We start from the raw sequence: 27,781 nt of genomic DNA, 5'->3' as shown, positions 1-27,781 counted from the left end.
TGATTTTCCACCCTTTCTGTGTAGTAAAACTTCCATACTATAAAATTAATAAACTTTAGCTGTCCTGTGCTGTACTAGGAAAGGCTGTGCCTTCACTTGAGTTTAAATGACACAAACAACCAAGTAAATACAAAGCACAGCCAAGACAAATTCTAACTTAGAAGTTCTTTAAGTTTTTAAAAGTTGTGATTTTTTTTAAATTCTAGTTGAAGCTCTTTAAGTTCAGTTATACCCAAATCAATTATACAGGTGGGATTGTGTTCAGTGACTGGCTTTATGTTTCTGAGATGACCACATTAATGTTCTTTGCTGTTGGTCTGGAAATACAAAGGAATGCAGGAAAATACCGGGTTGGTTTGGAGGCAGAGCAGGTTGCTGAGGTGAGGGTGGGTGACTGGTGTCACTCTTACTTGTGCTGCTATTGTGTTGCAACACCTGTGGGTTTGGCCTTCAGCTTCTGCATTTGGTTTGATTTATGTATGTGACTTTCTGAAAGCTGGAGTCCCTCGAAGGTTGCTGTGCCCTGGAGATGTCTTTGGGGAGGGAAAGGGCAGCTCTTTGTCCCCTTCCCACTATTTTAAGCTGATAATCCAGCCTCATTCTGTGGGAGAAAGCCCAGGGCATTTGTTGGGGCAGAAAGCCCAAAGTGCTGTAAGATCAAGTTTTACCTCCTGAGCAGTTTTGCTGTGGGCTCTGGGAGGGCACCTTCCCCAGCCTTACAGTGACCTGCCCTGTGTTTCAGGGGCACTGCTGTCCCACAGGGTTGGGCAAGGACTTGTCTTTCTCCACCCTTGTTCATCTAAATCCCCTGGATGAGCTCCAATAGAGATGTGGTGTTTGCACCATTTGATCTCAGTGCTCTGTAACAGCAGCATGGGTTTTTCCCCACTGCAGGAAAATTCCCTGTGAGGAGGTGTTTAGTGTTGGAGTTCAGCTACTTAAGCTCAACTATCAACCTCTAAACCCCAGCAGCCCCCACTAGTCCCACAGCAGAGCCCCCTAAACATCAGCCTCGTGTCTCTGCGCTGTTCCCCTCCCAAACCCACTCTCAGCCCTGCTGGATCCTTTCCCAGCCCCTCACCTCTTGCTCTTGCCTCCCAACAGACCCCTGCCATCCATGTGGTGCCTGCCCTGGCTGCACACAGAGACGTGTCTGCATCTCTGTCGTGGCACTGCTCGTCGTCGTGGCTGCTGTGGGCTTGGGGGTGGCACTGGGACTCCTGCCACGGGCACCAGGTTGTATCCCAAGAGTCGTTATTTTCTTGGTAAGGGAGGCAGAAATGATGCTGCATGAGAACAGCCCTCATGTCCATCACCATGTGTGGCAGTGGTGCTTCCCAGCACAGACCGGGAGGAAGGAGAGGGATGAGCAGGGTGGTTCAGGGCTGTGTCAGCCTCGCACAGCCCCAGCAGCCACCAGACATTCCTCAGCTCCACTGTCCCACTCCATAGGGCTGGGATAACTGGGTGGCACCATCATCCTTCAGACTGTTAATTGGTACGGTTTTCACACTCTTCCGTGAACCTACCAGAGATTAATCCTGGCCCCTGGCTATTTCCAGAACACCAAATGAGTTTCAGAAATCCCCCTTTATTGCTCTTGATCTGTTCCTCATATCTTAAAAATGCTGTAAAGTAAAGGATTTCTTGCTTTCCCCTCAGTGAACCGCTCCTGCACAGCCCCCGGTAACCGGACAGGCTTCTTGTGCGATGACAGAGTGACCTGCATCCCGGCCAGCTGGGTCTGTGACAGAGTCAGCAACTGCAGGAATGGAGAGGATGAGCAGGAGAAGCTCTGTGGTGAGTGGTTTTGTTGTGACTATCCCCCCCTGCACTAGTCTTCCTGTTGTGAGACAGAGCAGCCAGTGTTCCTCTAATCCTGTTCTGTGCTTCTGAGCAGATAAGCCTGGTAGATCCTTTGTAGGGCAGATGCTGAGAGATGGCACTGCCCAAAACCCAGTGGGCGTGCCAGGAATCAAAGACTCCAAGCTCCTCTAATCTTCCTAGGATTTTTTTTTAAGCCATGATGCAGTTTTCTTCCACTGGTAAAGCTTTATGCCTACATGGGTAATTTATTGTCCTGTCACCCTGGGAAAAAATTGATTAAAGCAGAAGCCTGGGGCACTCAGACTCTGGGGCTCAGCCACAAGCATCCCTTCCCCTCTCCAACCACAGCTTCCCTATCTGTGGCATCGTTCATGTGCTGACACTGCACAGGGAAGGACTGACTGACCACCCATGACAGCAGCCTTTGGTGGCTGCCATCTCCCTTTTAGCCAGTGTCTGTGCCCAGTGGAGTTATGCATGTCCTTTGTGTCCACCCCTTCAGGTGACTTGCCCCACAGCCTCCCAGGATACCTGGTTTTCCTCTGCAGTAACCCCAGATCCTGGATCTATGCCGATCAGAGGTGTAATGGGATGAACGACTGTGGAGACTGCTCTGACGAGCTGGGGAGCTGTAAGTCTCTCTTCTTGGGCAACAGGTCTGTTCTGCTGATGGATTGCAGTAGGTTGTATAGGTGTGGTGCTCATGGATGCTGCTGGAAATGCCTGGAGGCTGGCATCCTCCACTAAAACACAAAATAGCTGGGGTAAGATGTGAGTGTGAACCAGGCAGCCTGCATCCCACCAGCTGCCAAGGGTTCTGTGTCAAAGCCTGGTGGCAGCTGAGATGGGAAAGGCTCCATGATTTGCTCCCAGACTCAAAAGTTACTCCTCCTCCATGGCTTGCTGGTGTGGAGGAGTTTCACTGTGATGCACAGGCAGGGACCATTCAAGCTGGCTTTTGGTAGTTGGTCAGGAGATGGGCACGTCTCTGAGCTGGGAAGGGCTGAGCCTCAGCAACTTCAAAGCTATCTAGATCCCCCTCTTGCTGAAATGAGCAGCAGGTTTGTTCCTAAGTCACCTCCTTGGTTTCGAACAACAACAAAAAAGAATTGCAGCTCATTGTTCCTCCCAGGATGGCCTGTGTGCCGGGAAGGTCATCACAATGTCACGCTCCATGGTTGTCTCCCACAGGTAGCACAAAGGTAGTGTCTTCTTTGGTGGGTTCACAGTCACAGGGTCATCGCCAGTGGCTTTTCTGCTGGGGAGTGAAAGGGTTTTACCTGTGTAAGAGAGGAGGGAAGGGTTCGGTGCAGCAGAAGCATTTCAGTTCCCTCTTTTCCATCCTTCCCAGTGGCCTCCTGTCCTCCATGCGGGTGGGAGTGGTGGAGCTGCATCCCTGTGCACTACGAGTACTGCTCTTGCATCCCCAGGAGGCTGTGCCGGGATGGCATCCAGCACTGCCTTGGCTGGTCAGACGAGTACGTGTGCAGGCCGTGAAGTCCTGGCACCCCTCAGTGCTGGAGACAGCAGGGTGCTTCCCACACCGTCACCTCTGAGCCTTGCTGTCCTCCTGCTCTGCCACCCACTTGGGAAGCTCCAATCCAAGCAAATCCTCAGGAGCAGTGCAGGGACACTGAACAGGGACCAGGGGCACGTGGCAGCCCATGCTGCAGGCTGGGTACTGACTGTGGGACACTTCCAAGGATTCTCCTGTCGTGTGAAGGTGAGCACTTCCTACATGGGCTTCTGCTGCCTTGCAGCTTTGACTCGATGCTGTGCAGCTTCTGGAGTCTTCATCGGCTGCTGCCGGCACAGACACGGTGTCTGGGCAGCCCTGGGCCAGGGCTTTCTCCTGTATGGACATGCTGGTGCCTCTGCAGGCGCAGGCAGGAGGAGAAGCTTCTATTTGCATTCAAAACACATCTGCAGATGTTTTCAGCAGTGGCTTTGAGGTCCGTGTGTTGATGCTCCTGGGACACTTCCTTGGGAATGCTGTGCTGAGGATGACACCCTGGGGAGCTGCTGCTCAGGCCGCCTCCTGCTCTGTTCTCAAACCATGAAAGCCAATGTGGAGAGCATAATGGCAGGGAAAATTGAGGTGAAGGGGTTTCAGGGTTTGTGGGGTCACTGTCCCTGTGACCACGTAGCTGTCCCTGCAAGCCAGGGCAGGGAACCAGCATGTAGATAAACTTTACTTCTCTCAGGGCTGTGCAGTTTTGGAGCAGCAGCCTTGGACTGTGAGAACAGCCACGGAGCTGGGATACGTTTCACCAAAACTGACAAAGAAAGGAGGAAAAAGAAGTCACAGCCTCCAAGCAGAGGGTGGCGGAAAACCAAGTGCTGTTCCCAGGGCGGTGTGGGACGATACCGGATCTGATTGCTGCTTGTTTTGTTCCTCTGCCAGCACAGCAGGATCAGGCAGCCAAGCCTTCAAGCAGTCCTCAGGATATAGGTATGGGCATGACACTGAAATTTAAGAAAGATGTGGTCTTCTCTGCTCCTTTGAAAATCTCATCTCTGTCTAAAACACAGTCTCTGAGAAAAACCCACATTTACAGTGAGTGCACTTACTTAAAATAAACATCAGGCGATCTTTTTCCCATCACCACCCCGGGTCATAGATATTTAAAAATAAAACCCTGTTCACTCATTTCCTCCCTGTCCTGTGATCTGCAACTCTGCATGTCACCATAACTGGGATCAATGGGGAAAGTTGCTTCTCGTTTGTCGCTGGGATACAGCTGGAGATCTGAGAGGTCTTTTGTAAACAGCTTTACAGTATTGTGACTCATACTTAACCTGGAATGAGATGGCAAAACTCTGCATGGGGAGATTTTAAAGCTGCATTTACTACCCTGTCCCTCTCCAGGCCTGGCCTGGGTGGATGGCTTGTTTTCTCTGTGCCTGTAAAATGTTCCCCCAGTGCATTCAGTGCTGTGGCTCCGAAGAGAGATTTGGAGCTTCCAGCCTCAATCAGAGCCTGCAGTGGGGGTGCCCATATTTACTGGAGAGTCACAAACACCTCAAGAAGGCTGGGTTGGGATTGGTAAACAAAGTTGGACTTACTGTAGTTGCTGTTGTTCCTTTTGTTACCCCAAAGTATGTTCTGAAGCAACCACTGGGGAAGCCTTGCAGCATCTCTTAAGGAGAGCTCAAGGAGGGGTGATTCAGAGGCAGCACTACAGGGACAGCCTCTTTTTCCCAGGGAAGAGAAGCTTCTTTCCCAGGAGGAAGAGAAAAATCTCATCCCTCATGATGGGAGCTGTATGTGGATAATAGAACAACTGTAGTTATTAAGGACTGAACTAACCAGCTGTTAAAAAAAATACAGGAACCCTTATGCTCAGCTGGTAAAAAAAATTGTGCCTCTCTCCATGGTCAGATTAGCAGATCTCCAGTGGTGAGAGGGCTGGCCAGAAATTCCATGGTGGCCATTGCACCAGAGGCAGCTTCAGGAGGAGAATTGCACTTGAGCATCACAGCCGTCTTCCTCCCTCCTGCTTTGAGTCACAGTCTGTGCCATTACTTGTCTCGGCAGAGCGCTGATGTAGCCGTCAGTGGGAGCTATAAATAGCCTTGAGTTTCTGGGAAGAAAAAAGTAGGGTTTGAATGCAAGTGTGCCTGTTTTGTTTGTGTGTTTAGTCCTTTTTTTGTATATAATCACTTTTTGAGGAAAATTCAGCAATAAGAACAAAGAGAGAAAGGGGTTTTGCTCTTTATGTATTTTTGAGGCGAAGTTCCTTTTCTTGGCCTCTTCATGATTTCCAAGGATGTGCTTTTTTGTTGTTATGGTAAAAAACAGTGTAAAAGTAAGATATCCTCTAATCACTAGTTGGAGTAAATACTTGATCTTGTAAGGCCTAAGAACACAAGGATGGTTGCAGTGCCCAACTCACAGGCACTGTGCATGTCATCCAGTTTTGATAGAAACACTCAGCACAGGAATTTAATGATAAACAGTTACCTGTGGCATTACAGCTGTACAGACCAACACAGAATGGGTCTAAGTAGCTAGGGGTTTTACAGCTAATATGTATAATTCATATCAGAATTATAAATGTCCCTAAATGTTTTCAGATGGAGAAGTATGGTTAGTGTATTGCAGGCACACTGCATGTGTTTTAAACCACAGAATGCTGTCAAATGTAGTGAATTCGGTTGTAAGAGAGAATATATTACAACTTCAAGGCCTAATCTCTACAGTTCCAGCTTTCATTTCCTGGGCTAAAGTGAGAAAGAAAGAGGACTTCTGTTCTGCTTTGGGCTTCTGCAGTAACTGTTATCAAGGGGTTACTGCCTCTGACCCCCCTGCAGAGGCCTGTGCTTACCCTCTCTGCTCCCTCCCTCTGTCACAGCTCCACCAGCACACCCTGGTGCTTTCAGGCTGAGGTTTCTGTTCTAGAAGCAGTATTAATTCCCCAGGGCTCTTGACAAGCATAGATGAGCTGCAGTGATCTGTCTCCTGTCCCCTGGGAGGCAGGAGAGGAGCAGGGATAGGACCAGCTGTTTCTGTGAATAATACCTATGCCAGAAGAATTGGTTAAAGATGACAACAAAACCTTTATTTGAAAAAATTATGTATTGAAAATATACAGTAGTATCACCAACCTTCTTGTCTCTACCCCTCCCCAAGCACAGGTTAACCCACAAGCATGGCACAGCAACCAGATCTAACAGTACTGGTCTTCTTTGTTACTCCCTCTCAATATGTCTAAATCCTGTCATCAGCAAGAAAACAACAAACAAAAGACCCCCTTCTCTCTGACTCAGTAGGTATTTAACAAATCCCAGTCCTCCACAGTGAGGCACAGATGCTTCTGTTTGGAAGTCCTTTCTCTCTCTTGTTCAGCCAAAGCTCTTTTTCTATTGTTCTTTAATTCGTGGCTTCCCGCAACCTCCTTTTTCAAAGGTAAATGGCAATTTGGAACTTTTTCCTTGTAAAACTGCAAGTTTCCCGATGCTTTTGTTTCTGCCTCCACCACTGTGCATTTGACTACTTCTTCTATTCTGCGTGTCTTGCCATCTACGAGGGAAAAAAACAAGTTTAGATTCTGGGGAAAAACAGAATTATGCTGTAAAATGCACATTTTGATGCAAATAGTTTTGGCCATACCAGCCTGGAATCCTGACTGCTGAAATGTGCAGAGGGAAAAATAACATTTATATTTTGGACTCAGGATTTTAAGGAGAAAACTCAGTTGTTATATGTTGCCCTAAGCGTGCTGCTATGCTGTACCTCAATTACCCAGCAGTCTAACAAATGAAAAAACTCAAGCAGGTTGTAGAAAAGGAAACAAATCCACTCTGTGATTCCCATGCAGTGACTTACAGAAGCGCAGAGCTGCTGTTCTGGATCTCAAGTTGTCCTGTGGCTTGATGGCTTCCATAACTGCCTGCTCCCATTGCAGAACTGTCTGAAATAACATTGGAAGGAGTTAAAATGATTCTTGTAAATTTTACAGAAATACCATTAGAAAAAGCTGTATTCTCTATTCTTTCCTATTCAGCAATTTCATACTCTATAAGGCAAATTTCTAGAGAGTAAAACAGACTGATACACCCCCTCTCCCTTACCTGTTCTGCCCATCCCTCTGTTTTGCAGTTACTATGATCAAATTCTTTCAGAGGCACTTTTGAGTGGACCAGGCCTATCTGCATTTGGATCCGCTTAATAACAGCATCAACATCCTGGGGAAAAGAGAAATAAAGCAGTCAGGGGGCAAGAACATTTATTACACTTGTCCCAGTAAACTTAGGTGGATGCTTTTTTACCTTGAGACCTGTGCCAGAAATGTCCAGACAATTCAATTTCTTGAAAGAAAGAAGGTATCCAATTCCCACATCTGTGATTTTAGGGTTACCTGTAAGGTCAAGTAACGTTAACTAGGTTACCTGATGTGGAAAAAGATGATCAGGATACCAAGAAAGTATTTGTTCCAAAAGCTAATACTGAAACAAAGGGGGTTGGCATTTTTGGGTTTTTTTCAGTATGTTTCAAGTCAAAGACTGACTTTCCCCCTCTAATGATCGCAATACAAATACTTACAATACCAAGTCTCATCATATCAAAAATATTTATGGAAGTAGGAAGTGGCTGAGACTCCAGGTATGGCCTGTGCCTTCTGGAAAGTTGTTAGTGGAATCTGGGGTTGAGTACTTGGCTCATGGGAGCCAACAAATTAATTGTGTTCCTTCCATACTAAGCAAGGTAAATTCTGTATCAGAAAGGATACAGGTTGATTCTAATGTGGAACCACGAGGCACTTACAAGACAAGTCTAACACCAGCAGATTCTCCAGCCCCTTTTTCAGCACGCGGACGGGCGCCGTCATCCTGCGAAGGCCGGCGTCTGACAGGGAGTTGTCTTTCAGCAGAAGCTGTTTTACACTGGCAGGGGAGACACAAACATGTAGTTCATGGTCAATATTTTAGATAAATTGGCAAAATGTCTTAAAACTCTGTGTCATCCTGCGCTGACCCTTCGGTCTGCTTTGTTAACATTAGTAAAGAGCAGTAAGAAAGGAGCCTGGGGTAGTGGGACTAACAGATATCCCTGTATTGCCCCTGTTAGCTCAACAGAAGCAGCTCTTCCCAGAGCTCCAGTGACAAACTGATCCTAGAGCCAAACATTTGCTAACAGAGACAATAAGGTTCTTTATACCCTGAAGTTCTTTAAACCACGGCTGCCAAACTCAAATGCACTCAAAACTAAGAAAAATGCTTGGCAAAATGAGAGAGGGCAGATTTGATAAGAGGTACAGCAACGATTTAAAGAAAATAATGAGGTATTATAACACGGATTAACAAAACTCAGGGAAAGACATCACACTAAAACATTCTCCAGAGCATTTCAGGACAAAATCTTGATACAAAAGACACGACAATCTTAGAATAATGCTCCCTAATTAGCAGTCATCCTACCTATTGATTTCCAAATTTTCCTACTCTCCAATCTTCAGTATCAAACAAAATTTAAAATGTTATTGTATTTAGACAATAATTAACAAATATTCAACCTCCTACTTTCAGAAATCTTTTCTCTGGAACACTATTTTTGTTAAAAATTTGGCTGATAAAGTTCCCCCTTAAAAAAAGGAAATGAAAGTGTAAAACTGTTTCAAGGTACTTGGCCAATGAAAATTATAAAAAGTTGATTTAAAAGCATAAGACAGTAAATCATCTTGCATATTTTTAGGCCTTCTTACAATTCAGTACGTGCTTTGAATCATGTGCTTTGTTTACAATACATTCTGTATTTTGTTTACCTCAAGAAAAGGCTTTATGAACAACCAAAATCTTCAACCTTACACACTAGGGCATGTGAAACTTCTCTTTAAAGCCACAGCCTGATTCTTTGAACTGCTTAGTGACAGGAAAGAAAGTGTAATTTTTAGTTCTGTGTCAAGAAATTGGTACCTGGACAGGGCCTCTTTGGTGAGGTGTTCCAGCAGCTCATGTTCATCTCCCAGTTTACAGCAGGAGAGATCCAAACATGTCAGCTCCCGGAAAGATTTAATTTCTTCTAGCTTTTCAGAGATAACCAGGTATCTGCAAAGAGGGAAAAAAAGCTGTCAGTGCTCAGGCATGTCAGAAGGCACCTGTATCCTCATATGTCACAAGCATAATGCAGTTGTTTCTGGTAAGTATCTATGTGAGTATTGACAGAAATTAGCCAGCTGCATTAAGTACCTTTCTATGTGCAGTTGGCACACAACGTCTGAATTCCCAGTATTTTCCTTAAATCAGTGTTAGGGTTTTGCTTTGATCCAAAATATTGGACTAACAAGACTTCAACTTGCAAACATTGCAGTTAGGAACTTCTCTACAGCTTACTGTTGTATTATTTCAGAATAATGCAAAATGATATCCCAGTTTATCATAAATAACTTCACAAACTGCTGTTCCTCTGTATCTTGGAGGGGTATAGACAAACCCACATTCACCCAGGTTTAAAATTCACTGCAAATGTCTCAGGATAGCTTGGCACATGGCAGAATTTTACTTTTTATATGTGTCAATAAAATACTTGACTAGATAAATTCCAGGACTGCCCAGAGCTGTGCCTACAGCCCAGGCAGCAGTTACTCAGCGGGCTATTTGTTTAGCTGTGCTGGTTCCCTGATCTGATTCACTCTGCAGCCACGCAAACATCTGTGCTGGAGCTATTCAGTAGGAGGTTTAGAGATGGGAACAAACCACTAAAGAATGGCAGGCATGAGTATGCAGTAATAAGCACGTAGCCGTCAACACCTCCCCTGCAGTTACCTCTCACTGCCCCTGTGGCAAGACAAGCTCCAAATTCACTAATCTCTCCTGAATTCACCTTATATTCCCCATGGCAAGACAGACCCTGAGGTCAGCATCTTCACTGCTTAACTGAGGGGTGCTGACTAATTTGATCCCTCAAAGAACACCTCTCTGTCCATGCAAATAAGGGGACCTTAATATCCTCCCAGTGTAAGTTTACCTACCAAAATACCCCCTAAATCCCTCTGCTGCGCAATTTGGCTATGCAGAAAGCAGTACATGCAGTCAGAGAACAAGCTAGTTCTTGAGAGAGAAGAGTGGCCTCTTTTAGAAATAAAATTCATCAGAAAAATGCCTTAATGCCTTACTCCCTGGATTTCAAAGACTCGATACTTAACTCAGCTTTCTGTAATGGCAAAAGATGCCAGAAGTAGCTTAAATTCTGAATTAAGCCCATAAAATTATCTGTGCTAGAGATAAAAAGGAAGTAGGTTTAAAGGATGAAACAAAGGATAATTGACTTCTACTCAAGCATTCCTACTGTGCTCAGAACACCCTTGGCACTTCAGATGAATATGCCTGTACTTTGATTTTAAACTGGATAAACCATCCCTTTTTCAAGTGTAGAGATGGAAGAGACTGGTTATATTACTGGGAAAGACTTCAGTAAAAGCAAGGCTTTAAAAACATAATCCAGTTTAAAGCTTGGCAAGACTTTCAGTGAAAGACGTGGACATCGAGAAGACAGAAAAGCTGGTGCTGGACTCTAAACAGGACCTTGTTAAAGCACATTCAGTATGGGGATGGGAACCACAACAAACAAAGGTAAAACCTGCCTGACTTCAAAGCCTGTAATCTACTAACAGATTATCTTTTTCTGAGCCCCCAGAATGAGAGGGGATGAAAGCTTTATTTACTATAGTAAATAAACCCAGACAGTTTGCAAGGGTGTATTTTATCTGTACAGACAGCTAAGGATGTTGAAATGCTTTTAAACAGCAATTAAAAAAGCATCCCATGAAATGCCTGAGAAGGCATTGAACACATGGATTGCTATGGAATTGCTGATTATTATTGTTAAAAAATGGTTGCAGATTTAATCCTCCACTAAGATCCCCTCCTGATTGTAGGGGATGTAGTCTGTTACCTGTTACCTTTGTAATTCTCTGTACATTCTAAGATTTGTACCTTAGAATGAAACCAGCAGCTGCACTTATAGAAGAGGGATGGCACAAAATAAGCAAGCAGAAGAATGAGATAAGGCTCAGGGCATTTCATTAAAATTAGGTGGTGTCACAAGCCCAAGAGATATTTTTAATTTAAATTAGGGGAAACTTGAAGTGTGGTAGCAAAAAGCCCTGGCAGATGACAGTATTTGTCAGCAAACAGACTCACCTATTCCGCAAGCACAAGGAACATAGCACCAAACTGCCGTAGGCTTCAGTAAACTTCTGTAGAGCTCTCAGTCCCGTCACCGGCTCTGTGAACTTTTGTCTTGCCTCTGCTGCTGAAAAGAGCTTTTCAGCAATCTGCTCTGGGAAACCAATCAACGAGTCAATGTGATCAACATTGTCAGAAATGTAACCCAGCACTAGGCTGAAGAGAGACTTGGCTGAGTAGCGGAGGTTCCCTTCCTTAGTGTACGTGAAGATGAAATGATCAGTCCTCTGCCTCCTTGCCCTATCGTCCTCCCTGTTCATGCAAAGCTCCACTGAAAAACTTCTGGAAAACAGCCTAAAAGGTCTTGTTTTGGGAGTGACATCCTGTAAGCCTCCTGCACCCTGATTTACCACATGCAGCTTCCCATTTTCACGCACGTATATTGGCCCAGTATCCAAATGGCTTTCTGAGTGGAGACAGTAAGACATTCCCCTCGACCAGTTCTGCAAAAACAAACCACAGACAGGTGAAGAATAGCCACAGAGGAAAACATGACTCAGGGAAGCCCCCAAACCTGGCAGCTCCCCTTAGAGCCCTGAGCACAGCCACGTAGCCCTGCAGTGGCAGGAGGGCAGGCTGTGTGGAGCAGGGGTGTGAGCTGGATGCCATCAAACCACAAACCCCAGCCAAGTGGGAAGTGAACCCCGGTCTGGCTGAGACCCGGCGATGGATCTCAGCCCCGCACAGGGAGGGGCAGTGGTAGAGGGGCTGTGGGTGTGTGGGAAGTGGTCGGTACAGCCAGGCCTGGCTCTGCTGCAGGAGGGGGGAGGAGGAGGATGAGGAGGAGGGCACATGTCTGACTGCAGCTGGGCAATGGAGCCTGCTGGAACCTCCCTCCCTGGGAGGGTGGGCATCTCCTGGTGCCCCTTCCCCGGCCGGGGGGCTCTGGTTTGTGAGGAGGGTCCTGGCGCGGGCAGGAGGGCTCAGAGCTACCGTGATGGGGGGCAAGGGAGGGACGGGATCCCCTCAGCTACTGCCCTGTGGGATTGGGGCTCGGGTCCTGCCCGAGGGGAGACGGGGATGCTGAAGAGATGAGGGGGCTGGGGGAGGAGGGAGCGGAGATCGGGGTCCAGCCCGGAGGGGATGGTGGGCTGCGCTGGGAAGGGACTGTGAAGGGATCGGGCTCTGCCCGAAGGCAAGCGCGCCGTGAGCGGGGGCAGCTCCGAGGGGCTCAAGGGGAAGGGGCGCAAGGGGAAGGGTCCCCACCCGGGCAGCGAGGCGAGAGCCCCGCTCGCCTCCCGCTCCCGCCGATGCCGCCCGCCCGGCCCGCACCTACCTGCCCCGGGAGGGGCCGCCCCGCCAGCCGGGCCGGGGCTCGGCGCTCCCGCCGCCCGTCCCGCAGCGCCCGCGGGCGGCGGGCGGGGCCTCGCCAGGGGCGGGCGGGGGCCGGGGCGGAGCGGAGCGGAGCGGGGCACGGCGGGAGCGGGAGGTCCCGCCCGGCCTCCCCCGCCCTGCGAGGGGCGAGCCCCGCGCTCCCGCACCGCCCCCGGCGGGACCGGCCGTGCGGGGCGGGGTGCGGAGCCGCCGTTGCCCGGCAGCGCCAGCCGCGGTTCCGCGGCCGTGCCGCGATGGGAGCCGCCGACTGGTGCCGGAGCTCGGCCGGGGCCGCGCTCGTCCTGGCCACCTCCAGCGACGCCGAGCACCCCGCCGAGAGCGTGGCGGACGGGTGAGGGCCGGGCGGGGGCGCGGGCGGCGGGAGCGGCTCCCCCCGCACGGAGGGGCTGCCAGCACCGCGGGCCGGGCTCTGCCCCGCGCCTTCGCCACAGAAATCAACTGTTCTGTGAGTCCTGGTTCTGTGGCACCGCCCGGGGACAGAGCCTCAAACACTGAGGTGTAAATACCTCCAGAGAGCTCATCGTCATTGATGAGCAAGGCATTGCTGAAACCCCCCCAAATAAAAATGTCTTCCCTTTTGTTGCCCTACCCTCCTTGCCCCGTTCCTTTTCTCTCCTTGCTTCCCCCTCCTTCCTTTTGCTTTTCCCCCTCCTTCCTTTTGTCCCCCCCTTCCTTTTGTTCCCCCTCCTTTCCTTTTGCTTTTCCCCCTTGCTTTTTCTCTTCCCTCCTTTCTTTCCCCTCCATATTTTTCTGTGATAAATTTCTTTCAAGGTGGTTATAGATGGAAAGGTGCCAGTGAGGGTTTTGTCCTGTTGTCTCCACAGGAATTCTGAAACGTTTTGGGCGACGACAGGCATGTTCCCACAGGAATTCATTATTGGTTTTCCCAAATGTGTGAAAATCAGCAAAGTTGCGATCCAGTGTTATTTGGGTAAGACTTCGTGTCTTGCAGTAGGTAATATGTGCTGTATTAAAATGTGTGTCTGTGCCTTTATGGAAATTATCACAGTAGTGTCATGGTCTGTAAGTAGCTACTTTTTAACAGATCCATAAAGATTTAACTTCACAAAGGAATTGTCTTTCATGTCCACAACCTCCATAGGTTTGAGGAAGAATGGATTAGTTAATGCTTTTGAAGTGCTTTGTGGATGAAAAGTGATGGGATAAATATCATTATCAATAACGAATCAGAACTTGTGTTGATATCTCAAATTTATATATCTTTTAGTGCGGACCTTAAGGATTGAAAGAAGTGTATCTAAAGACCCTGTGGGTTTTGAACAGTGCATTGAGAAAGGTAAGACTCTGAAGAAACAGGGATTTTGTGGGAATAATGTCAGTCTTTTTTTCAATTAATCATTTTAACCCCACATCTATTTGCTGAGTGAAGTGTGACTTGATGATTATTTTATTAGACATCAATGTAATAGTCATGTTTAAGTGAATTTTATAAACACTGCTGATGTCTGTAGCTGTTTGGAAAATAAAATGCTGTATAAGGGCTAAAAGCACTAGTTGTGCACTTTATGTTCCAAAAATTAAAAACAGGCTTACATAGTATAATAGAGTGCCATTTCCTGCATTGTTTGGGATTTTTAGTGCCTCTTGGGTGACATTTTATAACACAGTGTAATGAGTAGGAGATATATATATATATATATATACACTGAGATATTGCAAAAAAAGTATTTGTTCTCTTAAATCACCTTGTAAAAATAAAAAAGAACAATTTCTAAATGCAGTGTAAATTCATAGTCCTTAAATTCACTTGAACTCTGAGTCCAGTGAAAAATTTTCACAGCATTTCACATTATTCTTCATAATTTGCTTTAAAATATGTTCTCTAGATTTACAACACACAGAAGGACAGCTCCAAATGGAAGAATTTCCAGTGAGTATTTACGGTGTACATCAGTAGTGGATCATGAAATGGGATGTCTGGACTAAGTGGGGAGAAACTATAAAAAACCCAAACATGTGTTTATTTACAATTATATGCTCAGCTGGTGTTAGAGAGAAGAATTTGTAGATTGAGGTATGAAATTGCATTTCCCAGCTGCTCCTTTGTAGATTATGGTATGAAATCGCACCTGCCTAGTGCTCTTAACTATGTGGAGGGCCCTTTCCAGAAGTGTTGCAATCTTCCCTCCTTCAACTGTTGCCTTTAAAAGGCTGCAAAATTCAGGGGTGATGGGACTTTTCTGAATTGCTGTCATCTGAAGAAACTCTGAAGCTGGCTAGATGTTATTAAAAAGCTTCATTTGGAGCAATTGCAAGACAGATATAGAAGTGTCTAGATCCTTCTGTCTAACAAACTTCTGCAAATATTGTTTGGTAGTTTTGGTACTTCAGAGAATGCAATAACATTTTTTCTATTCCTTCTGCAGCTTCCTGAATTTCAGGCCACTTACTTGCGTTTCATCATCAAATCTGCCTTTGATCATTTTGTGTCAGTGCACCGGGTGATGGCAGAGGGCACAGCAGAAAATGCTTAAGTCCAGCTTATATTTGGACCTCCATTTTTTTTGTACTGAAGTGACATTTTGATAGCTGTATTGCAGAGAATGTTTATTATTGGAACCTTGCATTAAAGTGTTTTTTGAAGGTACGGATATAGTATGTGTTCCCTGCTGGTTTAATGTATGGATAGGATAGAGTAGAATCATTTAGGTTGGAAAAGAGTGTTAAGATCAACTCCAACCACAGTGCCATGCTCGTTAATTGCAGTAACAACTTTCTTATTTTATAACCTAAACTGTCAGTTTAGAACACTTGAGCATAACTGGGTCCATTTAAATTAGTATGTTTATATCAGGCTTTCCTAACATATGAATTAAAACTCAGTTTCCTGTAAAATGTTTCCCTTGCACTCTGAATAGAAAAAAAAAGCATTAAGTACTTAAATGCAATGTACTGCTTCCTACTGTCAAGCAAGTCCTTCAGAAGTCCGTAAATTGGTAACTTTCTCATCAGCTCAAGGATGAAGATAAACTGCTGATGCTTGGAAATAACCCAGGGGAGAGGGGCAGGGTGGGGAAGGAAATAACGTGAAGCCATGTGAATTGCTCTGATAGACTTTTAATAATTGTAGATCAAGCCCTTGTTTCCATAAATATTTTCTAGAATCAGGTCACAGCCCTCAGTGCTTTATGCTGTGGCCGCCATAACAAATATTCACGGAAACAAGTGTTGATGGAGATTGCCTTGCTCAGAAGCCTCCTGAAGTCAGTGAAAGTGAGTGTTCAGGAACAGTTGTATGTATACAAGAGAAAGAGGACTTTAGTAATGTTGAATCAGTTGCTTTGCATGCCAGGAGACTCTTGCAGGAGTCACCACCCCTGAAGTTCATCTTGCAGGGCAGTCCTTACAAATGTAAATGTTGGTTTCCAGTCCTTACAAATGTAAGTGTTGGTACAAGAGCTCAATGGACCCAGTTACCACATTACTGCTTGTGGCATAAGTGGAGTAAGATACTACAGAGCAGTAGTTGGGGCTGTAGTGATGACACTTGAAAGCCTCTAGATAAACATAATGAACCCCATTACAGATGCTCTTTAGAGGTACATAAAATATTCCTTTTCTCGTTGTCTCTTGTTATTTTTAAATTCTTTTGTTTTTCTTTACACTTATGTCTGTGAGAAATTGTTCTTGAACTTCTTTATCCAGTCTTTACTCTGAATCCTCTTCCTTTTCTATTTCAGCTTTTCCAGGATGGCACGTATTTCCTGGGGGTGGTAATTCCAAGGCCCAAATCCTCCCTGCAAAAGCAATAAAATGACACAGTGATATTCAAGCAGTCAGAGCAGAAGTCCTTTGGAGCACAGCAGCTGCACCAGAACTGTGGGCAGGTGTGCTTGGGCTCCCTTTGCGCTGCTGCCATTGCTGGGAGATGATGTATGCACAGGTTACACCCTGCTGTGTCACTGGGACAGGGCCAATGTCTGCATCCTGGAGCTGGAAAGTGTTCCTGGATCTCACAGCTTAGACCTACCTAGGGTTACTAGTGAGCCAAACGATAAATATTTGAGCAAGACTGAGGTGTACATCAAATATGTACATTTTAAAAGCCCAGGCTGGTTTTGATGGATCTTTATTTCTCTCCATAGTTGCACTGAATTGTGAAATTTTTAGCTCTCAAACAATTAAATAAATATAAAGCAGTCTCAAATTAATTTGAAATTTAAAAGTCTTAGCGTGTTGTGCTCATTATTACTGATATTTTTTTACCTTGTAGATGACTTTCCCTCCTTGAAGCAGATAGAGTCGTTCTGGCAGCGCAGCGTATTTTGAGCTGCTCAGGTTTTCCATAGTGTCTAAAACCACTGGACATAAAGGATTATTTTTCTGAAGAAACTGTGCTGCAATTTTTCGATCTTCAAGGCTTCTGTGATTTTTAATAACAACATTGTTTTTAAAAGCCCATCCATCTAAAACAAATGAGAAAGGGATTTAGCAGAGAGCACTTTGAATGGGTGCAAGGCAGAGATGTACTGTGTCATATCCCAAAACTGGGTTAAAAAATCCCACAGTTTGCTCCTAACCCCAAAGCTTGCCATGAAATGAAAGCCCACCTCAGAGTATGGGATCACTAGAGCTTTTCAAATAAGTGGTCCCAAGATTTTTTTTTTTCTTTAATTTCAGCAAACTATTTTACCCTTGCCCTGAATTCAGAAATATTTTATATATTTTAACTGAAATTTTCCCACATAAATCAACCCTAGAAAGATACAAGGTAAGGAATATATATCTGCATCATCCTGTCTGCATCCTGTTCTTGAGACATGTTAAAAATGAATCTTCTTTTTTTTTTTTTTAAACATACAAGGTGCTGGCGTTGTACACCTAACCTTTGTTCTATGAAATGTCTTTTCTTCCCCTTTCCAAAAGGAGCTGTACTAACACCGAGAGGAAGTTTTGTAAAGGTGTTAACTCTGTCCTTCACCTTCACAGAGCTGAGTGTGTTCAGCAGGAGTAACTGTGTAAAGTGTGTGAGTAGAATCTTGGGAGAATTACAGACACAAGCTGGTGCCTAGATGTAGTGTTGCCACTTTGGATTTGAGGAAGGTTTCTTTCCCATTTGCAGTTCCCTCCTTTGCTCTAACACCTTTTCTCCCTAAAGGGAATGACGCATATGAAGCTGCTGTCGGCATCAGCTGTGCTGTTTGTGCTGTACCTACTGCATGAGCTTCCTCAATGTAGATGATGAGGAAATCTGCTATTGAGCCAAAATCTTTGATGAGCTCGTTGAACTCATCAAATTTTAACATAAACGAAGGTCAGGTGCAACTTCCAAAATTCAGGATTAAAGGACGATTATCTGGGTGGGGAAAAAAGAAGAAGGGACATTATGTGGTTAAATCAGGAAGGGAGGAAGGGCAGAATTAAATGCATACACAGAGATTCCTGGACAACACAAAGTCACTTATCCCATAACCTTCTTAGCTCATTAAAATCAGCAGCAGAACATCTGCACTACATAAAACAGGCATAAAGATGCTTTCTTTTCTGTGGCTCTGACTTGTGCTGCATCCATCAGCAAGTTCAACTGAGGGGACCCTTTCCAGCTTCTCTTTTCCTCATCACAAGAGCTAATTCTCAAGTTACCGATGTTTTGGGATAGGGAACTGGCATAGAGCATGTGGCACAGCCTCCCTGAGATCCTTAGTACAGAGCAACTTCAAAAATACTAAACATGGCCCATCTGCAAGGTTTTCCAAGGACAGTGGTTCAGGGATGGACATAAAGCACCGTGCCCTAGTGCCTTTTCCTAGGCTTGTTGGACATGTCCTGATTTTTTTCAGAGGTGCCGTTCAAGCTGAGCTGAGGGGAAGCTGCACTTTTCAGTCATGCATCACAGGCTTTCATGCTTTAAGTGTATTTCTGTAATTTCCTGTTCAAACAGAGCCCTGGTTATGTGTTATTATTTATTAAACTAACGTTACACGAGCCACTGGCAAAAGTGTCTGCAGTTGTTTACAAATTAATAGTATATGCCCACAGGTGTTGGCTTCTGTTTGCAAGTCCTTAATTTAAGAGAACTTGTAGGATTTTTAAGCACCTCTTTTAGTCTGGTTATGCTAAAGTACATGAAATTTGTTCAAGACCTTCCTTCTGGCTGGGTTTAACTTCAAAAGCTGCTGCTAACATGGATTCACATCCTGAAGAATTTAATGGAAGTGTACCTTCCTGTAGATGCTGTGTATCCCTTTCCAAATTTGCATCCCATTTTCTACATAAGTATCTGTATATAATTAGAAAAGCAGAGAGAGAAGGATGTAATCCCTCCCGTGGGGACAGAGGCTGCAGCTTAATGATTAATTCCACCTTTTACAGAGATCTCAGTGGGAGGCAGTGGACAAAGTACAAAGCAGCTACTTCTGCTTTTATTTCCAGCCACCTTGGATCTGGAAAAACCCACCCTGTGCTTTCTAGGGTTTAGACTGGCTGAGAGAGCTGGTGTGGGATTTTCTGTCTCAACAGGGAACAACAGCCAACACTCCTGAATCACTGCACATGGTTCAGTTCTGGGCCTTCTCTCCCTAAAACAAATTATTATCTTGGTTTTCAGTAAAAGGTGTTTCCAAGCAGAGCCAGCTCTTGCAAAAGGTTCACAACTACCAAAAGGTTCTGGTGCCAGATGCCTGTCCCTGTTCCCTCAGCATCCCTCATTCATGGTCTCAGCAAACCAAACCCATTTGACAGGGCTCAATTACTGACCTCCCATGAAATCCAAGAGGTGATGAACCTCCCCGTCGAGGGTCACCACCGGTGTGTTGGGAGCAGGGTGTCCCTCGAAGGCTTCATCTTCCAGCCTCTTCCACTTCACCTTCAGCACAAACAGCAAATACTTGAAGCTGAAAAAAGTCGGACCCCAGTTTTCATAGCTGAACTTCGGATTCTTGTTCATTCTGCTCTTTTCGCCCATTTTTAGGATGTATCTTTTCATGGTGTTGGGAAACAGAATCATCAGTGTTTTGCCAACAACGACAGACAGGGTAACCTGCAGAAGAATCAGGGTTTTCTGTAGGAACACCCTGATGCTGAACATTGTGTTGGAGGAGGTCTGGCTGCTCCCGATGGGGAACACAGCAGAGACAGGGGCAAAGGTGGAGTGTGAGGGGGAGGAAAATGTTCACGTGTTTAGTTGGATTTCTGCCTTCCCTTGCACACTCTCTGCACTTCAGCCTCTGCATGAGCGAGGAGCCTGCCAGCTGTGCTCCCTCCAGCTGCACCGAAGGCATCAGTTGCAGCAAAGGGCGGATGTGTTGTGCTCACTGCAGAGCTCTGAGGTTTATTCACAAATGTGTAGTGTATTGTACTACTGAAAGGAGCTGAATCAGGATGTTCTCCCTGAATCCCAGACTAAAGACTAAGATGCTGATGCTCAGGGCCTTGGGGTGATGCAGGTGCTGTGCAAACAGTTGCTCTGCTTACTCTGGGGCTCCACCACACACCAGGGTTTGGCACTTTGGGGCTTGAAGGATAAAAAAAAAAGGTAGATATACCCCGATATATATATTATCCAGTTCTGGGGTCTCCAGCACAGGAAAAAGATGGAGCTGTTGGAGCGAGCCCAGAGGAGGCCATCAAGGTGAGGAGAGGGATGGTGCACCTCTGCTACAAGGAAAGGCTGAGAGAACTGGGATTGTTCAGCCTGGAGAAGAAAAGCCTTCAGGGTGACATAATTGAGACCTCCCAGTATCTGAAGGGAGCCTACAAGAAAGATGGAGAGAGACTGTTGACAGCCTGGAGTGACAGGACAAGGGAGAATGGCTTCCCACTGATGGTAGGTTTAGATGAGATATTAGGAAAAAATTCTTCCCTGGGAGGGTGGATGAGGCCCTGGCACAGATTGCCCAGAGAAGCTGTGGCTGCCCCATCCCTGGAAGTGTCCAAGGCCAGGTTGGACGGGGCTTGGAGCAACCTGGGAGAGTGGAAGGTGTCCCTGCCCATGGCAGAGGATTTGCAACTGGATGAGTTTTAAGGTCCCTTCCCACGCGAGCCACTCTGTGAGTCTATGATAAAAATGTAAATGATGCCAGTGTGTGATGTCCGCTTGCAACAGACCGAGCAAACACCCGAGCACGCACAGCCCGCACACGATCACGGACCCGCAGCCGCCGCCACGCGCGGGCCCTTTAAGGGGGCGGGCGGAGGCGCACGCGGAAGCGCCGTGCGGGCTCTGATTGGCCAGCGCCGGGCGCGGCGGCGACGAGTCGCTCGCGCTCCGAGGGGCGGGGGCGCGGAGGGGCCCGGCGGGGCCGCTGATTGGCCGGAGCGGCGCGGCGGCCGCGGCCCCTTTAAGGGCGCGGAGCGGGACCGGTGCGGGTCTGGCGGAGGTGCGGGGGGTGCTGGGGGTGCCCCGGGCCGGGGGGTGTTGGGGATGCCCCGGAGTGGGGGTGCCCCGGAGTGGGGGTGCCCCGGAGTGGGGGTGCCCGGGCCGGGAGCGCGGGGGGCACGGGCGGGCGGGGGCAGCGTGGGGCGCGGCCGCGGTGACAGCGGCGCTGGCACAGGCAGGGCGCGGGACCCGCCCGGCCCAGCGCTGCCCCTGTGCCCTTGCAGGAGGGCCGAGCCCCGGGGAGCGGGTCCCCACGCAGGCGGGTGAATGGCGGCGGCGGACGACCTCAAATTCCAAGGTAAAGGCGGTGTCGCAGGTGCGGGCGCGGGGCTGGGGCCCGGCTGGGGGAGCCGCCTGGCGCCGGAGGCTTTGGCAGCGATTCCGGGCGTTCTCCGAGTGGAAACGCCCCTGGGAGTTTTGCAGGTGGTGAATTTTCTGAGGTGGACTTGAACTGCTGGCGAGCTAAAAATTGTAACTGCGTTGACCGGAATCACTGACTGATAGATACCCTTCGTGTTACAAAGTGGAAGCTGGAAACGGGTAGAGCACTCTGTAACCTGGGAGGGGCTGTGGTTTTGGACTTCCTTAAGTGTTGATAAAAAATTCATGTCAGTTTTTGGAGACTATTAAAATTATGCAGCTTCCCCCTGGCCTTGCAGGGACCTGGCAGCAGGGAGGGAAGGCAGGCTCCAGTGGTGCCGGTGTGTCATCCTGCAGGCAGATGGGCAGGAAAGGCAGCCTCGCACTTTATTGACTAAGTAAATGTTCAGCTTGATCTGTGTCAGTTTGGACTTTGAGAAAGAGATCATACCTGACATGCCTAAGCTAGTGATTATCCTGTCTCAGGGTCCTAATGTGGGGTTTTGAGCCATGAGAAGAGAAATTTTAGTATCTTGATCATCGTCTGTCTTGTAATGTACTTGTTTGCAGAATTTGACGATGCAGCTAATTTGCTTGCAGCAAATCCTGATGCCACCACCATAAGCATCGATGAGCCAGCTGAAATCCCCAAGAACCAGCACAGCCGCCTGCAGGAGCCAGGGAGGGAAGAGGATGACGAGTTACTGGGGACTGACGACTCCGATAAAACAGAGGTAATGCTCAGTCCTAGAAAAGGGATGAAGAGGGACTTTTTACAAGAACACGTAGTGACAGGACAAGGGAGAATGAATTCAAACTGGCAATAGGTTTAGATTAGATATTAGAAACTAATTCTTCCCTAGGAGGGTGGTGAGACCCTGGCACAGGTGGCCCATAGAAGCTGTGGCTGCCCCATCCCTGGAAGTGTCCAAGGCCAGGTTGGATGGAGCTTGGAGCAACCTGGGAGAGTGGAAGGTGTCCCTGCCCATGGCAGGGGGTTGGAATGAGATGAGCTTTAAGGTCCCTTCCAACCCAAACCATTCTGTGATTCTGTGACAGTGAGGGAACTTGTGATGCTGATGAGGGCGTGTGTTACAGATGATGTGGCAGCAGGTAGCATCAGGCTGCTCTTTAGAACCCCAGGCCAGATTATGCTTGCAGGGAGATAAGAGACTAGCTGCTGACAAATATTAAATAGGGAAAGGGGAACCATTAAATAATTCATAGGAAGCACCACCCTGTTAAGTTTGGGTTTTGTTTGGGTACAGAAATCACATAACTACTGTGTAAATGAGCTAGTAATGCATAAATTGCTTGCTTGTAACATCTTCCATATTGCCTTTCCCACCATACAGCTGCTTGCAGGACAGAAGAAAAGTGCCCCTTTCTGGACATTTGAGTACTACCAGACCTTCTTCGATGTGGACACGTACCAGGTTAATACTCTGCTCCAGAGGAGAACTTGTCTGAACTATGCCTTAGCCATTGAGGTTTTTTGCTTTCTTGTATTTTCAGTCAGACAAGTCCGTATGTTTTATAGGTCCTGGACAGAATCAAAGGTTCAGTGTTCCCAGTACCAGGGAAGAACTTTGTAAGGCTGTATATCCGCAGCAATCCCGACCTTTATGGTACGTATGAGGTGTTCTTCTCTGTGCTAAATATTTCAAGTTTGTATTTCTTTTTACTTGCTAGCCTTGAAAAGCAAGAGGGCAGAGGAGTTGTTATTGAACTTGTTTCCTTTTCAGGTCCCTTTTGGATATGTGCCACACTCGTCTTCACCATTGCTGTTAGTGGCAATCTCTCGAATTTCTTCATCCATCTGGGCAAACCCACGTATCACTACGTGCCTGAGTTCAGAAAAGGTTTGTAAGTGGTCGTTTGTGGGTTTGGATTTTTGGTTTTGGATGTTTGTTTGGTTTTGGTTTTTTATGTGCTAATGAAGTAAACAGGTCACAGCTTTGCTTTATTGCTGTCTTTAAATTCTTAGAGATGTGGAACGAGTCCTTACAGTGGGCAGTGACTGGTATAAATTAGTACAGGGTTTTAGTAGAGCAAGCAGGAGTAATTAGAGCAGTTATTTTCTAGTCTTAGTGGATGTCCCCTCGTACAGAGTGAAAGCCCAGCTCTGGCTAGCGTGGTGCTTTTGTAGGTGCCTTTCTGGATCTGTGGCCTCCTAGGAACCTGCAGACCTCAGGCAGAAAATTACTAAATTAATTACCCATATCACCTACTAAAGACTGGAAATTGTTACTGTCTGGTAAACTCAAAAATAAGCTAAAGATGCTCAACTGGTCTGTGCCCCAAAGAACTCAAGTGTGAGGAGGCAGTTTGTCTATATCTGTGTTTGTATTATGAAGGAGGCTGCTGTCCCTGAAAAGGAACAGGGCTTCTGTTTGTTTCCAAAATCCATGGTGTACTTGGAAGAATGTTGCCACTTGGGAATGCAATCACTTGAATAATTTGAGATTTGACACTAGCTGTTAGTAGCTGAATTTCTACTTTTAACTTAAGCTTTTCTTTCCTCCGTGGCTCTTCCTTTCACACTGTTACTGACAGCATTTTGTACACAGGGGTAATAAAGAAATTGCAAATATGAAGGGAATACTTTCTCAAGTTTTACTTTTAAACTAAGTTCAAGTGCTGGCACAGTAGTGGGTGTAAACTAGATGTAAATGCAAAGTTCTCTGTTTATTAATAATTCATACTTTATGTTTTGAAAGTAACTTCACAGGTATCTTTCTAGTTTTGAGGCTGAATGCTTCTACACCTTTGATTCTGTGTGGATTCTAAGTAGGACATTAAACCTTTTGTTGTATTTGCAGTGTCCATAGCAGCAACAACGATTTATGCATACGCTTGGCTTGTTCCCCTTGCTCTCTGGGGATTCCTGATGTGGAGGAACAGTAAAGTTATGAACATTGTCTCCTACTCATTCCTGGAGATAGTGTGTGTATATGGCTACTCCCTCTTCATTTACATTCCCACAGCGGTACGTATGGCTGAAGAGTGCCCCCTTACACGTCCTGGTTGAGAAAATTTGCATGTTTTTATTATATTGTTGATCTTTGTCAAAATCTTGGGGACTTGGCAAATCATTTACTCTTTTTGTTGAAGTTTATTTAGTGGAAAAATGTCTTGTGCATGCTGGAAAAGCCCCAGGACAGGTCGTTGTTCCAGAGGCAACAAATCCAAGAAAGATGCAGCTGGTGAGCCTGGCAGACAGCCCGAGGCAGCCTCAGGAACTGGCATGTGTGTGTCCCCAGGGAACAGACATCAGTGTGCAGGATGGCTCCAAGGACAAGTTTCCCTGGCAGGGACCATTCTGGGCCACTCTGGCAAGGGAAAAAAGCCTTGGAGGGAGTGCCTTAACTCAGGGGACGCACTCTTGTCATGTCTGGGAGTAAAGCTCATCACTGCTGTTATTGTTTCCTCAAATAAAGACATGTCAGATAAGGCACGAGTTAATTTGTGCACAAATTGGCTGGAAGTGATGAAATGTCAGAGAACAATGCATTAAATAAATGAATCCCCATTTCACACAGCCTCTTCAACAGTCCTTTTCCTCCCTTTTGCAGATTTTGTGGATCATTCCACAGAAGGTGGTGCGCTGGGTGTTGGTGGTGTTCTCCCTGTGCCTGTCAGGGTCAGTTTTGGTGATGACCTTCTGGCCTGCTGTCCGAGATGACAACCGGAGGATTGCGCTGGCCACCGTGGGCACCATCCTTCTGCTCCATGCCCTGCTGGCTGTTGGCTGTTTGGTAGGACACTGCCTTTCCTTTTCCCCAGACTGTTATTTCCTGGGACTGGTGATATGTTCTGGTACAGGGAAGGAGGGGTTGGCTGCCTAGGTCCCCAAACTTGGCTGCTCAGTGGAAAACCTTTGATTATAATACTTGTGAAAAACCTCCAAAGTAAAAGCTCCAATTATTTTAAACGTAACAAAAATTGATGCCAATCTGACCCTGACAGGGCTGGTAATAAGTTCAATAATCAATTATAGAATGCTAGAATATCTCAAGTTGAAAGGGACCCATCAGGATAATCAAGTCCAACTCTCACAAAACAGTTTTGAATTTACCTGGGATTCATCATAATTTAATGCAAAGCATTAATCTCTATACTATTCAGTTGCAGTTTATTTCAATGAATACTGTGTTTAGTCCTTTAAAATGATTAAATGCTCAGTATAAAATGTGTGCTTATGAGTTTTGTAGCAGGTTTTTGTTTTCATTAACAAACCTTAGTAAAGTAAGGGTTATAAAACAGAAGCCCCTGATGCCACTGAAATACACAGTTATGAATATTTAAATTATTTGTCTTTTCATTGCAGTGGGTAGATTGGTGTCATCCAGCCTTTGTTTCTGTTTCCTCCAGCTTCGAGATTATATAGATTTGATTCCCCAGTGTGCAGGGGAATGAAAACAAAACACATCTCTCCTTAGATGTGCAATCGAATCCTTTCCAGTGCAGGCCTTTTTCAAAGGCCTTGGCTGCTAACTGTTATATTTAAAAGTACAGTTTAGTGCACCATTTCAATTGACTGTTTCTAATTTGATAAAAACCAGAAAAAGATACAAACGTGCCACTTCAGTGCTGTGTTTGTACCTTGTGAACAGTGGATGTGGAAAGAAAGAGCTGGGATGACACAGCACTATTTGTTTCTCTCTGAACAGTCTTTTTCTCCTCTCTAATAATACTGTAGGCATACTTTTTTGATGCCCCTGAACTTGATTTTCCCGCACCTATTATCCCTGCTCACAATGGAACAACAGTAACAACAAAGAGTCACTAAGTAAGGTAAGAATCCAATCTAAACTTTATTTTTCTGTAATCATCACAGACATCTTGAAACTTTTCCCCATCACTGTGGTTGAGTGAAAAAGGGTTTAACAGACCAGTTTTGCCAAATGGGGTGTATACATAAATACCCTTTATGAACTGTGTTTCAGTTGTAAGTTTTAACTACAGATATAAAAACTGAAAAGACTCTGAGGAACAGAGACGTGTTATGTTTCTTTTCTTTGAGGTTTACTCTTGGCGAAGAAACACACATTTAAATAAATAATCAGTTCTAGAGGTCATGTCAAGGATTTTTTCCTCCCCTCAATCGCTTACAAGAACCCCAAAGCATTTATTTGAATTTATTCTGCACAAGTAAAACTTAACCAGGGTATAACTGTTTATTGCTTTTCTTTCATTTTAATGCAAAAAGCAAGTTGGATTTTTTTGCCCCTTATGTTTGTGACAGCGTTTCAGAGCAGCAGCTGTGAGTGTGGGGACATCCGTGTAGGCTCTGGGCAGGGCTGACTCGGAGCCTGAGCCATCCCTACGGACTGCATTCCTTGTGTGGGATAGTTTGAGGGTTTGCTTCCTGGTAGCCGGGAGTGCTGCCAGCAGCGGAGGACATTTGAATTCTGTTGGATAATTCTGTGGATCAGGTCCAGGAAAAGGCTAATAAACATGCAGAGGTCAGGCCTCTGCAAGCCACAAGTGTGCCTGTGGAAATCAGGGTATTTACTGAATAGAAGCTATATTCGATTCAAAATAAATAAAAATAAAAATAAATAATCGCTAAATACGCCTAGCAAAAGTGGTAATAAAAAATGAGACAATCCAATCATGCAGGTCAATTTTAGTGGCTTTTCCTCCTGCAAAATCAGTGTCTCATCCCAGATGCCTAATAAGAATCAATATGACAGTAATGAATTTTAGTATTTAGATCTAAATGTGTGCCTTATTGTGTCCTCTGGTGACGAGCTGAAATATTCACGGGAGTTATTTGTCTCTTTCAGATTACAATGCCGGTTTCTCCATCTGTACAGTAATTTTATTTTAGATTTATTTTTCGCTGAAGACGATGGAAACTGCAGGAATGGGGGATGTTTTCTGTGGCAGGACAGACAGCGTTGTCCCATGGACATACGGACATCCCCACGCTCGCTGGAGACAGGCTGGTTCCATGAGCAGAGCGAACCATTGATCACACTCTGTAACACAAGGGATTTTTTTTGTTTGTTTGGGTAATTTTTTGTTGGTTTTGTGTCTTTTTTTTTTTTTTTTTTTTTTTGTAATTCAGTCTACATTCGCCACGCTGTTTTGCCTCTCAATAAAGCGTCTGGAAGGCGATTTGAGATTTGTATTTTTTCCATGAGGCTCTAAAGCTGTGGGAAGGGTTTAGTAAGGGGTGTGGAAGAGCTGTGGCTGGATTGAACGCCCTTGTCGCCAACGGGGTTT

General features: G+C 46.0%; 5 protein-coding genes across 9 annotated transcripts; 3 read left to right on the top strand and 2 right to left on the bottom strand.

Annotated features, from left to right (window-relative positions):
- Positions 1-962: 962 nt before the first annotated feature.
- LDLRAD1 (low density lipoprotein receptor class A domain containing 1) lies at positions 963-4,615 on the top strand (the record flags this gene model as incomplete). Its single annotated transcript, XM_050307586.1, has 4 exons — positions 963-1,236; positions 1,663-1,800; positions 2,330-2,458; positions 3,179-4,615. Coding segments are annotated over 4 exons (687 nt in total), but the record flags the coding sequence as incomplete, so codon positions are not given.
- Positions 4,616-6,367: 1,752 nt separating this feature from the next.
- Positions 6,368-12,883, bottom strand: LRRC42 (leucine rich repeat containing 42). The gene is made up of 8 exons (XM_050307578.1): positions 12,791-12,883; positions 11,470-11,957; positions 9,244-9,375; positions 8,096-8,214; positions 7,600-7,688; positions 7,402-7,515; positions 7,157-7,241; positions 6,368-6,850 (listed from the first exon to the last, which is right to left on the bottom strand). Exons 2-8 carry the CDS (start codon positions 11,940-11,942, stop codon positions 6,594-6,596), a joined length of 1,269 nt encoding a protein of 422 aa, XP_050163535.1. The 5' UTR covers positions 11,943-11,957; positions 12,791-12,883; the 3' UTR covers positions 6,368-6,593.
- A 141-nt stretch (positions 12,884-13,024) lies between these two features.
- Positions 13,025-17,085, top strand: IFT25 (intraflagellar transport 25). Of its 2 annotated transcripts, XR_007627821.1 has the most exons (6): positions 13,025-13,180; positions 13,674-13,780; positions 14,078-14,146; positions 14,697-14,740; positions 15,237-15,454; positions 16,551-17,085. XR_007627821.1 is itself a non-coding variant. In XM_050307585.1 (5 exons), the coding sequence occupies exons 1-5, from the start codon at positions 13,083-13,085 to the stop codon at positions 15,342-15,344; spliced, it is 426 nt and encodes a 141-aa protein (XP_050163542.1). In that variant the 5' UTR covers positions 13,025-13,082; the 3' UTR covers positions 15,345-15,457. The 2 variants fall into 2 exon arrangements, 1 of the variants encoding a protein (XP_050163542.1); XM_050307585.1 differs by lacking the exon at positions 16,551-17,085 and having other exon boundaries at positions 15,237-15,457.
- DIO1 (iodothyronine deiodinase 1) lies at positions 15,912-19,942 on the bottom strand. Of its 3 annotated transcripts, none has more exons than XR_007627820.1 (4): positions 19,567-19,942; positions 18,027-18,166; positions 17,077-17,276; positions 15,912-16,607 (listed from the first exon to the last, which is right to left on the bottom strand). XR_007627820.1 is itself a non-coding variant. In XM_050307582.1 (4 exons), exons 1-4 carry the CDS (start codon positions 19,895-19,897, stop codon positions 16,542-16,544), a joined length of 741 nt encoding a protein of 246 aa, XP_050163539.1. In that variant the 5' UTR covers positions 19,898-19,942; the 3' UTR covers positions 15,912-16,541. The 3 variants fall into 3 exon arrangements, 2 of the variants coding, with proteins under 2 accessions (XP_050163539.1, XP_050163541.1); XM_050307582.1 differs by having other exon boundaries at positions 18,023-18,166; XM_050307584.1 differs by lacking the exon at positions 18,027-18,166.
- Positions 19,943-21,123: 1,181 nt separating this feature from the next.
- YIPF1 (Yip1 domain family member 1) lies at positions 21,124-27,673 on the top strand. Of its 2 annotated transcripts, none has more exons than XM_050307580.1 (10): positions 21,124-21,188; positions 21,412-21,485; positions 22,118-22,281; positions 22,903-22,983; positions 23,088-23,175; positions 23,293-23,409; positions 24,370-24,536; positions 25,123-25,305; positions 26,250-26,344; positions 27,340-27,673. In XM_050307580.1, the coding sequence occupies exons 2-9, from the start codon at positions 21,455-21,457 to the stop codon at positions 26,337-26,339; spliced, it is 921 nt and encodes a 306-aa protein (XP_050163537.1). In that variant the 5' UTR covers positions 21,124-21,188; positions 21,412-21,454; the 3' UTR covers positions 26,340-26,344; positions 27,340-27,673. The 2 variants fall into 2 exon arrangements, with proteins under 2 accessions (XP_050163537.1, XP_050163538.1); XM_050307581.1 differs by having other exon boundaries at positions 21,140-21,188; positions 22,148-22,281.
- The last annotated feature ends 108 nt before the right edge of the window (positions 27,674-27,781 follow it).

This window comes from Myiozetetes cayanensis, unplaced genomic scaffold (assembly GCF_022539395.1).
Source record: "Myiozetetes cayanensis isolate MyiCay16 unplaced genomic scaffold, myiCay2020 scf12, whole genome shotgun sequence".
NCBI classification, from domain to species: domain Eukaryota; kingdom Metazoa; phylum Chordata; class Aves; order Passeriformes; family Tyrannidae; genus Myiozetetes; species Myiozetetes cayanensis.
The sequence above is the reverse complement of the archived record's forward strand: the minus strand, read 5'-3'. Positions and strand labels throughout refer to the sequence as shown.